Genomic DNA, 12,996 nt, shown 5'->3' with positions numbered 1-12,996 from the left:
TGATGCCTTTGAGCTGTGGTGCTGGAGAAGAGTGTTGACTATACCATGGACTACTAGGAGAACAAACAGGTTTGTCCTAGAGAGGATGAAGCCAGAATGTTCCCTGGAGTCAAGGATTCTGAAGCTTCGTCTGACGTACTTTGGGCATGTGGCAAGGAGGGACTGGTCCTTGGAGAGGGACATCATGTTTGGAGAGTGGAGGGACGGCACAGGAGAGGAAGACCCTCAATGAGATGGATCGATTCTGTGAGTGAAGTGGTGGGAATGACTGTTGGAGACAGCAAGGTTGGCACAGGACAGAACGGTGTTTAGGGCTCTTGTACATAGGGTCGCTATGAGTCACAAATGACTGGATGGCACATAACAACAACAACAATTATTAAATTATTACACATGTATCAGCATAGGTAAATCTTAAAAGTAGTCACATTGAGCAAAAAGTTGTACTGGGATATGTATACGGTGTGATGAAAAGAACAGTGAGGTTAAAAATGCCCGGTTATACTACGTGTCGCCTGTTGTAGGGAGCCCTGGTGGTGCATCCCTGCGGAGCTGCACGGCCAGCCAGGGGGCTGCCTCTCATGCTTCCAAGCCAGGGTAGTGTCTCTTGTGCTGCCAAGCCAGGGTCGTGCCTCCCCGGCAGTTCAGCCCCACCAGTGGCCTGGTGGAAGGGATGAACACTCCTCTTGTCCGATCTCTAGCCTCTGAAAACTTGCTGGAGGGCCAGCCATGAGTTATCATATATTGTGACATTCACACAAAACACACTGAACCCAAATCCACTGCCCTGTGGTCAGGTCCAATGGTTAGTGCCGTGTGGGACAAACTGCCCCACAAGGGCTTCCAAAACTGGCAATCTTTACCCAAGTAGAGTGCCTCATCTGTGTGCCGTGGAGGGGCTGATAGGTTCGAACCACCGACCTTCCAGTTAGCAGCCGAATGCGTTAACCACCATGCCGCTAGGTCTTCACATACAGCAGCAAAGGAGAGAAAGCAGGAGGAAAAGGTACTCCAGCCTGCCCCTCCCTCCCTTCCTCCTCTCCCTCCCCCCTTTCCCTCCCCTTCTCCCCCTCCATTTTTCTCTCTTCTCCCCACATCTCTCCCTACCTCTTCACTCTCTACCCCTTTCCCCCACCTCTCTCCCCTCCTCCCTTTCTCTCTCCCCGCTCTCTCCCTCCCCTTTCCTCCTCCCTTCCACTCCAGCCTTCTGTTGACTCCCATTGGCCAAACTGAACCAGGAGACAGAGGACAAAGGAGCCAGAAGATGTTGTCATGGGATCAGCCTCTCAGGAGGCTCTGGGACGGGCTGTGGCAGGAATCACCTGCCTGTGTTCGTTCACTACTTTGGTGGGAGAGGATGTGGAGAACGTCCTAGCAGCACACGTGGGGGCTCTTAGCTCTCCCTGCTGTGTTAATTCTTAAACTCAGGACCAGAATATGGGTGTTAATGATTTGTTTTCTTTTTGGTATGACTGTAACATTTCATAATCAAAGAAGCAGGTGACTGAACAGTAATCCACAGGACCGCAGGGTTACCCTGGAGCTCTGCCGTACAGTACAGTGGCCGGCCGGCAGCCGTGGGCAGGTCTGACCAGGCAGTGGGCTGCCAGTGTATCCTCTCTCCTGGGGACAGGAGCCACTGGGCCTTTGAGTGTCTGTTGTCCATCATCTGGCTGTGCTCTACCCAGGAGCAGCCTCGCCGTCCCCACCCACCCCAGCTGTCTTGTCAGGCCTGCCTTCAGCGAGCTTGTTTCCATTGGCCTCAGGCGGGACCCTTGTGGGGTGCAGGAAAAGCAGGGGCTGGCTTCGCTGCAGAATAGAGTCTGCCGGGCGCCCCCAGCTCTTCGTTATTTTTAGAGCCAGCGACCTGATGTGGGAGTCGATCACGCTTGATGAGCTGCTGCTCCCGGCGCTGCGGGCAGAGCTGCGGGCGGAGCCTCAGCTCTCCGTTCTCCGTAATCATCTCCGGCGCTCCAGTCCATGGCTGCCCAGCTTGGAAGCAAAGCAGTGCTTTGGCAGTGTGGCGTTTTTGAGAAAGTGATGCACAGATCGACTGTGTCCACGCTGTCGACCAGGCCATCACTTCTGTATGGCTGAGAGCTGGACAGCGAGTAAGGATGACAGAAGAGGACACGCCTTTGAGCCGTGGTGTCGGAGAGCACTGAAGAGCCCACAGACGGCCACAAGAGCCCACACACTCAAGCCCACAGCGACAGTCACGGTGGCAGTCCAGCTGCCTGAGGTCTTCTCTCCTTCGCCAACCCTCCGCCTTCCCGAGCATCCTGTATGGCCCTGTCCAAGGAATAGCCCCTTTTAGCAACATGCCCCAAGTATGTGAGGCGAAGATTTAACATCTTTGCCTTCAGAGAGTCCTCTGGCTGCCGGGAAGCTGGCTCCGACGCCCGTCTCCCTGTAGGCCTGCCTTGTAGGTTTTCTCAGGCTTTGAATCTTATTGGGAAGAGATGGCTGTGTTTTTCTCCAGAGGAGCAGCTGGCTGGTAGATCAGAACCACTGACCTTTGGATCAGAAGCCTTATAGGTGGGGGAGCTCTGGTGGCCTAGTGGCAAGGAGCTGCAACTACAATCCCAGAGGCACATGGTTCGAATCCACCAGATGCTCTGCTGGGGAAGGAGGGACAATCTCCTGTACCAGTCAGATCTGATTTGACGGTACACTCACAAAAATAATAAAAAAATTAAAAAAAAAAAGAAGCCTTATAGGTAGCACAGTATGCCGCCAGGGACTCAAAATAAAAACACTCCGCTCACAGCGGCAGAGCACAGCAAACCCAGAGACTTCACTGACTGTGGACTGACGAGTGGTACCTTCTGGAGTAGCAGATCCAAGGGCTGGGATGAAGTCACTAGCTTAAGGTTACGGTTAGGTGTGGCGTGGTCATTTGGGTTCCTTCTCAGAGTTCCCTCCATGTTGGGGAGACAGCCCCTCAAGTACTGGCCTCCTCGGGCTCACCCCGGTGGACAGAGCAGCTGCTGTGTGGCAGGGCTGTAAAAGCCCCTCTTGAGTCCCGTTAGTTACGGATGTTCATCCCTCAACAAATTAGGAGTGTTAAGGGCTGATGTTTTGATTGGCCAGGACTGGGTCACATGCCTGCCCCTAGAACCTGACCAGAATAGGCTTCTGCCCCTTCCCAGATCACGTGGCCTCAGTGTTGGGAGGAGGAGGAGGAGGAGGAGGAGGGATGGATCTCCCAAGAGAATATGAACACACTTGCCAGAAGGGGGCTAGCCGCTGGCCGGCAAAAACAACGCAAGCTGTCCATCTGGCTCCGTTTGCGGCCGCATGGCCAAGCTGACCTGGTCTTATCCCTGCATGTGGAAAAGCATCCCCAGGCCCAGTTCCATAGAAGGCCTGCTGGGGGCCTCCTGTGCTCAGGTGATGGCTGCTGGAGATTGGAAGGAAGGTAGGAATGCCGCCCCCTTTTCTGCTGGAATTGCCCCGTGGACAGTGCATGAGGGGACAGTTGCCCAGTGGCTGGGTAACCCTACCTCCTCCTCTGGCAGCGAACGAGATGGGCTCTCAGAGGCTGGGTGTGCCTGAGGCCTGCCCCAGGCACGGGGTACAGGTTACCGTGAGAGCTTGCTTCCAGCCCTCCCCCATAATGCCATGCTCCTGGCTCACAAATCCTGAGCCTGGAGCCAAGGCTGGGAGTAGAGCTGGTGTGTGGTTTCTAGATAGATCTCCCCTGGGAAACAGCACTGAACAAAGTGTGGGGGGGGGAGTGGGGGGAGCAGGGAGATGGAAGGAGCCCATATGCTAGGGGACAAAGGAGAGACAGGGCCCTGGTCTCCTGATCCCAGCTGTCTGAGGCCTTCGGGTTGAGCAGGAAAGATCTTCATGGGCTGTCGGAGAAGCACCCGGGAGAAGTGACGTGTTGGTGACATTGAGTGAGAGTTGGTGAAACGAGGCACCTGTCACCAGCTCATTCCTTTATACGTAATGTGAGATTCTGTGCAGCGCTAGAGACAGGCAGTGGGTTTCTGTGTGCCCGGGCATAGCCACATCTGCCTGACCTGTTAACTGGGTGATTAAAGCAAGCCATTTTCCAGAGTTGAGCACACCGCTGACTGCCCATCTCCAAGGAGGAGGTGTAACCAGGGTACTTCCTGGAGGCAGTGTTGCCTCACCTGGAGAAGGACATCACAGTCACAGCGACGGTGCACTTGAGCATGGAGAAGACCATGACAGTGGTGCGGGGAAGGGCGGGCTTCTCACTGGTTGGTCGTGGGGTGGCCGGGAGTCCGTCAGCCACAGCCACACAAGCTGTAGAATCGTAGTGCTGTCAGGGCCCAGCTCTCAGGTGGGGACAGGTGGGCTGCACAACACCTGAAGATCCAGCAGGGAGGTCCTTCCTCGTTAGAAAAATTGCCATGTGAGATCAGGGTTAGATCTGCCCCGGGACAGAGCAGGAGGCAGAAAAGGCTGGGAAAGGGCAAGCACGTGGGGGGACACGGGAAGAGTGCGGGGGACGCAGGGAGAGTGCGGGGGACGCAGGGAGAGCGCGGCTCCATCGTGGGTATTGCCGTCCGTGTCCTGAAACAAAGCATGTGCAACCTGCCGAATGAAACAAAGCATGTGCAACCTGCCGAATGAAAATCTCAATTTGCTCTGTAAATGTTCACGCAAACAAATAACAACAAAAAGTTTAAAACCAAAGGTTATGATTTTAGGGTATGAGCTTCGCTGCTGTGGTGGGTCAGGCACCTGGAAGAAGGCGTCTTTCCTCTTTTTTCATGGAACAGTCCAGAGTGAGATTGTGGCCCAGGCTGCGTCGTGTTCCGTTTGTACTGAGTTAGGTGTGTTGAGCGGTGGAGAGGCTGTGACAGGGCTGTGACAGGGCTGTGACGGCCGGGGCCTCACTGGGAAGACCACACACACGCGTGCGCGCGCACACACCTGGCACCTGGACAGGGGAGACAGCAGGTTTTACATTAGGTGAGACTGAATAAGGAAAAGGAAAACCAGAGAAGAACTGATGCCTTTGATGGTGTTGGCAGAGAACACGGACTGTGCCACGGAATGCCACGAGACAGACAGGTGCTCCGAGGCAGGGCGGCCAGAATGTCCTCGGGGAAGGCCCTCGAGATGCCATCTCACGTGCTTTGGACGTGTTACCAGGAGGACCAGTCCTTGGAGACGACATCACACTTAGTAAAGTAAGAGGGTCGTGAACAATAGAGGGTGAAGAAGGGGCCCGAGGAGGAGGATAGCGTGCTTAGTGAGGACAGGTCAGTGAGGACCCTCAGCGAGATGGCCTCTCAGTGACTGCAGCAGTGGGCACAGAGGAGGTGGTGAGGCTGGTGCAGGGCTGGGCAGCGTTAGTTCTGGTCCATGTACAGTGACTGCAGCAGTGGGCACTGGGAGGTGGTGAGGCTGGTGCAGGGCCCATCAGGGTTTGTTCCGGTCCACGTATAGTGACTGCAGCACTGGGCACAGCTCGTGAAGTGGTGAGGCTGGGGCAGGGCCCAGCAGTGTTCAGTACAGTTGCTTTCAGTTGGAACTGACTTGATGGGACCGGATGCCGAGACACATGTTGGAATATCCGCAGAGCGTGGTGGCTTCAGGGGGTTGGAGTTTTTCCTCTAAGAGAGAGTGTCCCCATAAACGAGGCAGAAGCTGCATGCCCTCTTGTGACCTCCTCTCCAAAGTCTCCTTGTTTCACCTCTGCCAAGTCCACTGGCCAGAGCTGTCACAAGCCGGCCGGGATTCAAGGGGCGCAAGCAGAGACCCCACCTGTTCTCGTGAGGAGTGTCAAAGACTGAGCGGCCATGTGTGAAACCTTCGCAGGTGAGGAGCTCGACTATTGGGGTCACCGCAGGACACAGGCTTGTCTGGGGAGGGGCAAGGGGCCCCCCTCACAGTGTTCACATCTCCACCTTCAGAGTAAAACCCACTCTCCTATGTACGAAGCCAGAAAACTACCTGCATCGACACCACTTGTTCTTCCTCACCTTTCTGTGAATGAACTTGAGCAGTGTAACTTTGTAGACATCTTTTTGTAAAATGTAACCTTGAGGAGTTCAGGGTTAGCTGGCCTGCCTGCCGTCTCCCTCTCCCACTCTGTCTTTCTCCTTATCCACAGCAAGCAGGAACAAACTAGTAAAGAAAAACACCACACCCACAGTAACTGGACACATTGTTAGAGCCCTGGTGGTCACAGACAGAGATCGGCAGTTCAAATCCAACAGTCGGTCCATGGAAGAAAGATAAAGCAGTCACCTTTTGTAAAGATTCACCCAAGTCAGAACCAACATATCACTGACTGTGCAGCAGGTTCAGAGACGGTAAATGGCAGGGGAGGAGCCCGCCCATCTTTCCTTTGGTGGATTTGAACCGCCCACCTTCGGTTTGGCAGCACAGGTCCTTAACTACGAGGCCGCCAGAGCCCCCTTCATGAAGAGTCTGCAGGGTCTTGTGCTGCTGACCTGAGGACCACCCCCGGTGATTCCGGTGCACCAGCTGCTCCTACAGACAGAAATGAGCGTCCCCTTCCGTGAAGCTTGACAGCTGTGGACACCTGACAGGGTCACTGGGAACCAGCATTCTCAGTGACAGAGTTTAAGTCGTTTATTAAGGTCACTGTAAATGGGAGTCTCCTTGAGGGCTGAGAATTTCGGTCTGTGGTCCATGTTCCCAACCAGAAGTCATAGTCCATGTTCTAGGAGAAGACTGGCCGTCTCTGTCCCAGGACGCAGAGTCCTGACCGTGGGGCGTGCACTCTGCCCTCCGTGCTCCTTGCCGCAGGTACATGCTCGCACAGCATGCGTGGGTACAGGTGGGTGGGGTGCGTCTGTGTGTCCAGAAGCCGGCTCTGGGGTCCTCGAGCTCCGTGGGATGACCAGGCTGGGAACGGAGAGGGGCCAGGGTGGGCCTCGGCGCAGCTGCCTCTAACATAGTGGTGATGCTGCATTTTTAATGAGGACGTCTTTATGTTTTACTTGAGAAATGAAATATTAACCACGAGGGCCCGATGAGCAGCCGGCCGCCGGTCTTGGAGGCCTGGTCTCCCTTCTCCGTGGGGCCCCACAGCCCTGTCTCCCAGGAGCCTCACCTCCCATTGCTTGGTGACCCTCGCCCAGTGACACCTCCCACAAAGGACATGAGGCAAATCACGGTGTCTCGGTCACTGTCCACGCTGTCATGCGTCAAGATTCCAGAGAGTTTTACTTTTAAAGATTTTAAACTTTTAGTGTGTCTGAATCAAAGTTTACCAAGATCGCTGGTTTTCCCTTCCGAGGTTCTCCGAGTCTGGGCACTGACTGCAGTCCGCACTCTTAACAGCTCGGCACTGCTCACCGGGTCTCCCCGCCTGCCTTCACCCTTTCCTGTCCCTGCCTGCCTTCTGGGCGCTGCCGGGCACGTGCACTCTGCTGATCCGTCCAGTTGACTGGTCTAAGGAGTGCGTGCCTCCTCGCCCCTGCTCACCCCGGGGGCCTGCGGCTGCCTGCTGGAGGCTGAGTCATGGGTGACTTCAGCTGCAGACTGCAGGGTGACTTGGGTATGGGGGTTTTCAGGAGGGCCAGCAGGTCCTTGTGGAATGCAGAGTGCCGTCGGGAGAACTCTGGGTGCATGAGAGGCCTTTGTCCTACGGCTCATGTGTTAACTACAAATAGGGAGGTGATGACCAGATGGTGGGGAACCCGTCAGAGTGCACGTCCCTGACGCCACATCCTTCCGACTGGTGCCCAGCATTCCGGCTATGACATTCTTGCCTCACATGCTGCTAGAAATCTGATCCGGAGGGGACAGCAGGCAAATCCAGGCTGAGACAGTGCAGAATAACGAATGGTCCCAGAGCAAGGTGACTGGACACCTGCAGCCTGGACTCACAGCAGGTCAGTGGCAAGAGAGAGTGAAGAGCTTCTAGGTTGGGTGGCAGGAAGGGTACCAAGGGGGCGTTACCGTTCAGGAGAGCTGAGTTCCGGTCCAAGACACCACAGCCGCCTGGCTAACAGTGGAGGGATCGAGTCCTGGGTGAGGCACAGGCAGCCACCTGTCTGACAGTGGAGAGGGAGTTACTTCCAGGAGACCTGAGTTCGAGTCCTGGGTGAAGCTCCTCATCTGCCTGTCTGACCGTGGAGGTGGAGGAGTTGGCATGATGCCAGCAGGTGTCAGCTGAGCTTCTCAACTAGGACAGATGTGGAACAGGCTGATGGTCCACTTCCGAAGATCGGAGACATTGTACTCCTGGTCACCATGAATCGGGAGCTGACCTAAGAGCAAGAGCAGAGAGGAGTGGGATTACAGACGTGAGCCTGAGTTGGTCCCCGGGTCTGGGGAGATTGGTGTTAAAGGCCACTGTTGGGGCAGTTAGCATAATGTGTGTTGGGGTTTATGACTAGAATTGCCCTTGCGCCCCAGGCCTGTGTTAGCTTGGCTAGGCCATGATCCCAGGACCGTCCAATTGCCCTTATCTTGTGAGTTGATGTAATTGCACGATGGTTGTAAATCCTCACTGGTTGTTAATGAGGCAGGATTAGTGGCAGTTCAGTTAATGACTGTATGCAGTGTGCAGGGTTAGGTTGTATCTTGCATCAGTCCATGTGAGGTGAAAGAAATGAACAGAGATCAGAGCAGGGCACCGAGCAGAGAGGCAGGGTGGAGCTGGGAGCCTTCTGGGTGTGGGATGGTGGTGCTGAGGCTCGAGGACTTCCAGCGCTCCAGAGCACAGGTGCTGAAGGCCAGGAGGAGAAGCCTTCTCCACCAGCGGGCCCCCTGCCTTTGAACGTGCAGCCTCCTACACTGAGACTGACCAGCACAGAGGCTCACACAGCACCGCCACCATGTGAATGGCCTGACAGGCGGGGCTGAGTGCCGTGGAACTTGGTTGCTGTGTGTCACGGAGCCGTTGTCCCACATGGAGACCTCAGCACTCTGTGAGAGAAGGCATTTCCATTTGTAACAGACCCAGGGACGCTATCAGCGTTTAGCAGCACCAGATAACTTAGACAGGTGGTAGAGTAACAGAACGTACTGTGTGTATCTAAGAGAATGTCATTCTCAGGGGACACACTGACTTAAGAACAAAGAGGCATGGTGTCGGCAGCTAAGTCTGAAATGGTGGCCAATGGGTGTGGGCAAACATTTCTGGTGAGAGGCCAGAGAGTGAGTATTTTTGGCTTCGCAGACCGTCCTGTCTCTGTCACAGCTCCTCAGCTCTGCTGTCACAGTGTGAAAGCCTCCATAGACAATATATAAATAATTGGTTGTGGCTGTGTGCCAATAAAACTTTATTTATGGACCATGAAATTTGAATTTCATGTCGTTTTCACATGTCATGGGTTCCTCTCCCTTTGATTTTTCCAACAACTGCAGAGTGTGAAAACCATTTCTAGCTTATTGTCCGTATAAATCCAGGTGGTGGTGGTCGGCAGGATGTGACCCGCGGCTGTCGTCTCGCTGGTTTCTGATGTAGAAGTGTGTGTGCTCACATGTGAGAATAAAGTAATATGGGGTGATGACAGTCTGCAAAGGTGAGAGGGCTTTGCGCGGGTCTCGTAATTGGAAAATTCATAAATTGGAAAATTACTATCTGAAATTATTTTTCATTCAATTATGTGAATTATTAGTTGAAATGAATTAAATGACATTTATAATAACAGCAACAAAAAGACATGCCCCATGCCCCTCTCCCGTTGGGGATCTGGGAGGGAGGGAGAGAGAGAGACAGAGAGACAATAGCTGTGTGTGGAGGCAGGGGCAGGTGCGCTTCGCTCCGGGGACTGGGCCCAGGCCTACGTGCAGCGGAGGCTTGGCTGTTATTCCGAGTCCCTGGCCCCTGGTGCTTCCACTTCTTCCTTTTTTTCTTGTTTAACCTTCATGTGTAGGGACTCTGCTCGGCTGCTTTAAAGACGTTTACTGATTTACTGGGTTGGTCAAGGTTACGTGTGTGTGTGTGTGTGTGTGTGTGTGTGTGTAATAGTAATAACTTAGTGAAAGTTTACAAAGCAAGTTAGGTTCCCATTTGACAGTTTTTACAGAAATGTCTGAACAGCAGTGACATTAGTTACATTTCCCTAATGTGTCAGTGTTCTGTTTGTTCTTTTTTTTTTTTCTATATTTTATTAATTTTCATAAACCTTTACAGAGATTTTGGGTTTCCATTCATTCATTGTTGCACTATTCTCTCTACCCTCCTCCCAGTTTGTTCTTGTCCAAATGCCACAGTGCTTGTCAAAGCCAGTTCTGATTAATCTTCTTTGTCAGTGTGTCCTTTGCCATTCCCTATCACTCCTCCCTGAGAGAGACTTCACCCTGAGTCATAAGGAAAAGGGGATGGCGTATTCTCTTAGCTACTTCCTGCTGAAAAGGGACGCTGTGGGTTTCAGGGTGAAGATCTTCTCTCACTACTCTAAAGGGCCCCTTTGGCAGTAGGAAACACATAGACTATTATGGAGATTGATTTTGGAATTTAGATGCACTCTTATTGATTGTGCTTGGCCGTACATGTTCATATCCTTGAAGATGTATCATGGGGGTGTTGCAACCTAGAAGACACAAATTTGACTAACAAGTTATAAGTACATGAGTCCAAAAATTATGGAAAAGTAAAAGAAAAGATTCTTTCATTGTTTTACAAACCCTCCCTCAGGTCCCCTCCACCATGTAGCCCTTGCTCTAGTCTCCTGTTTTTGTTCTTTTTCAAGTACTCTAGGGTTCCTGTCGTGTGTGTCCCCATGTGCCCCCCCAATTATCTTTGCTTTTGAGAATCTGCTGGCCCTTTGGGGCCTGTTGATGATTTTGAAGTTGGGCTCCTGTCGTCTGAGTGCACATCCTCGTGTGCCACCCTGCTCTTTCCTGAGCAGTGATCTCAGGGAATGGGCTTGAACAGCCAGAGTGGCAGTCACAGAAGGGCCTCACTTCTCTGTTCCACTTTGCCTGCAAAGCTTTTTTTAAAATTATTATTATTTTGTGTGTGTGTGTGTGTGTGTACCGTCACATCAGATGTAGCTGGTATAGGAGGAGATTGTCCCTCCTCCAGCAGAGCAGTTGGTGGATTCGAACAGCACACCTCTGGAATTGCAGAGCAGCTTCTTGCTACTAGGCCACCAGAGCCCTGGAATGCTTTTTAAAAAAGTAAGCATTTGAGTTCTGCTCCCCCATCCACCTGGGACCGGTTACTGGGGACCCGCCCAGCACGGTGAGTGGAGCCACCGGGCACCATCCAGTTCCTAGCCCAGCGTCGATGAGGGGCTGGCCACTGCAGGCTTGCTGCTTCTCTGAACCTCCCGTTACCTTCCTACCATTTGGCTCTTGGCGACTCTAAACATGAAGCTGTGTCTTAGATGAGCACTTACAGACAAACCTGTAAGACCCCCTGCACTGCTCTCCTCGCGAGGGGACCCCGCGTGATGGTTGTGGACCGTGTCACGCCAGTTGACCGAGTTGTCCCTGAACCGTGGGTCCTGTGGGTTTACTCATTTTAGAATCATCGTCCTCATATCCACGTTGGTTTCTGCAAATTGGTGGTGTTCAGTTTGAATGGTGACCACGACTCTCGAGGTAAGGGGCCGTGTCCCCACGTACGGCATTAGTTACTAGGGGAACGTGCCAGGCGGAAACTGTTGGGCCGTTTCTGTGCTCCCTTGTGTTTCTCCCACCGTGAATCCTGAGTGGTCATTTCCAAAGATGAGGTGTCGGGGTCCTGGCATGCCTCCTCTGGAGGTCCTGGAACCTGGCTGTGAGGGAGGAAACACCTTCTCCTGGTGACTTCATGAGGCCTCGCTTATTGCCAGCAGCAGACTTAACACAAGCTGCTTTACGTGAAAAGGACTTTGTTCATTTATACACCGAGCTCACACCTGTTCACCTTTAGGGGCTGAAATACCACGAGAACTCTCTTCTTACTAAATTCTATTTCCGCCGCTGGGCCTCATTCTCGGGCTGGCTTCCCCAACTCCAAAGCCCCAGAGGCATCTTACCAGATTAGCAATCCCAGGACAAAGGAAGTGTCTCTAAACCAAGAATTCTGCCAAAATCCCTGACCTGACACTCAGTGGCCCAGTTTGAGTCATGTGTCCACTGAACCAATCGGGGTTGGTAGATACTGATTGGTTAAAACTCCATCTGAGACACTTGGCGGCAGAGGCAGTCAACATCCCAGATCCTCTAGACTAAGAGTTGACAAAGGTGTATTTGCTCGCTGGCGCCCACGGGAGGAAGGAAGCGAGACAGGAAAGGCAGCAGTTACGACCCTGGTGCTGGCCAGGCTGCTGTCCCCGAGCCTCAGCCTGCACTGTCCCATCCACCTTGCCAGTGCACCATTGAAGCTGTCCAGTGTGATCACAGCACTTCATGGAAATGACTCGTTTTCCCCCTCCACGTCCTGTGTCCTGTAGGAAACCCACAAGATCTACAAGCAGAAGCTGGAGGAACTGACTGCCCTGCAGACCTTGTGCAGCGGCTCCATCAACAAGCAGAAGAAGCGGCTCAAGGAGTTGAAGTACTCACTCCAGAGGTACGCGGGTGTGGCGCTCGGCCTCCTGCCTTCTTGGCAGGGACCGAAACTCAGCTCCAGACTGGCTCAGACAGGAGGTGGAGTGAACCACGAGGAGCCCTGGAATCAGGAGTTCACATAGGAGACTTTGGGGAGTGAGTCTCTTCTCCAGGTTCTGTGTTCCTCCAGGTCAGCTGCACTCTCAGGTCCGCTGTCAGCCATCCCCTTTTGGTGGCCACCACCGGCCTTTTGCCTGCCAGCCTTCCTTCCCACTTGTTTGGCCATCCAGGTCCAGTGAGAACACTTCTTTCCCAGAGCTTGCTCAGAGGGTCTGGGTACAATCCTCATTGGCCGGAACTGGTCATGTGACTGCTCATGACCCAATTTATGGCCATTCCTGACGTGGTGGTGGGGCAGCTGTCCTGGAACCTTCTGAGGGAATAGATCAGAGGTTACTGCTCATAGAGTGGGGGTGCCGTTGTAAGAAGCAGCCTGACAGCGCAGAGAAACAGCTCAGCTCCTCACTGGGGAGAAGTGTAGGG

The 12,996-nt window shown here is 53.4% G+C and overlaps 1 protein-coding gene across 1 annotated transcript in view; it reads left to right on the top strand.

Moving 5' to 3' along the window:
- TMEM120B (transmembrane protein 120B) overlaps positions 1-12,996 on the top strand; it is a 44,989-nt gene that overhangs the window by 10,538 nt on the left and 21,455 nt on the right. The window contains exon 2 of the mRNA XM_006894649.1: positions 12,357-12,475. Within this exon, the coding sequence (XP_006894711.1) occupies positions 12,357-12,475 (119 nt within the window). The remainder of the gene's footprint in view (positions 1-12,356; positions 12,476-12,996) is intronic.

This window comes from Elephantulus edwardii, unplaced genomic scaffold (genome assembly GCF_000299155.1).
Source record: "Elephantulus edwardii isolate Elephantulus edwardi_28Jun2011 unplaced genomic scaffold, EleEdw1.0 scaffold00148, whole genome shotgun sequence".
Lineage (NCBI taxonomy): Eukaryota > Metazoa > Chordata > Mammalia > Macroscelidea > Macroscelididae > Elephantulus > Elephantulus edwardii.
The sequence above is the reverse complement of the archived record's forward strand: the minus strand, read 5'-3'. Positions and strand labels throughout refer to the sequence as shown.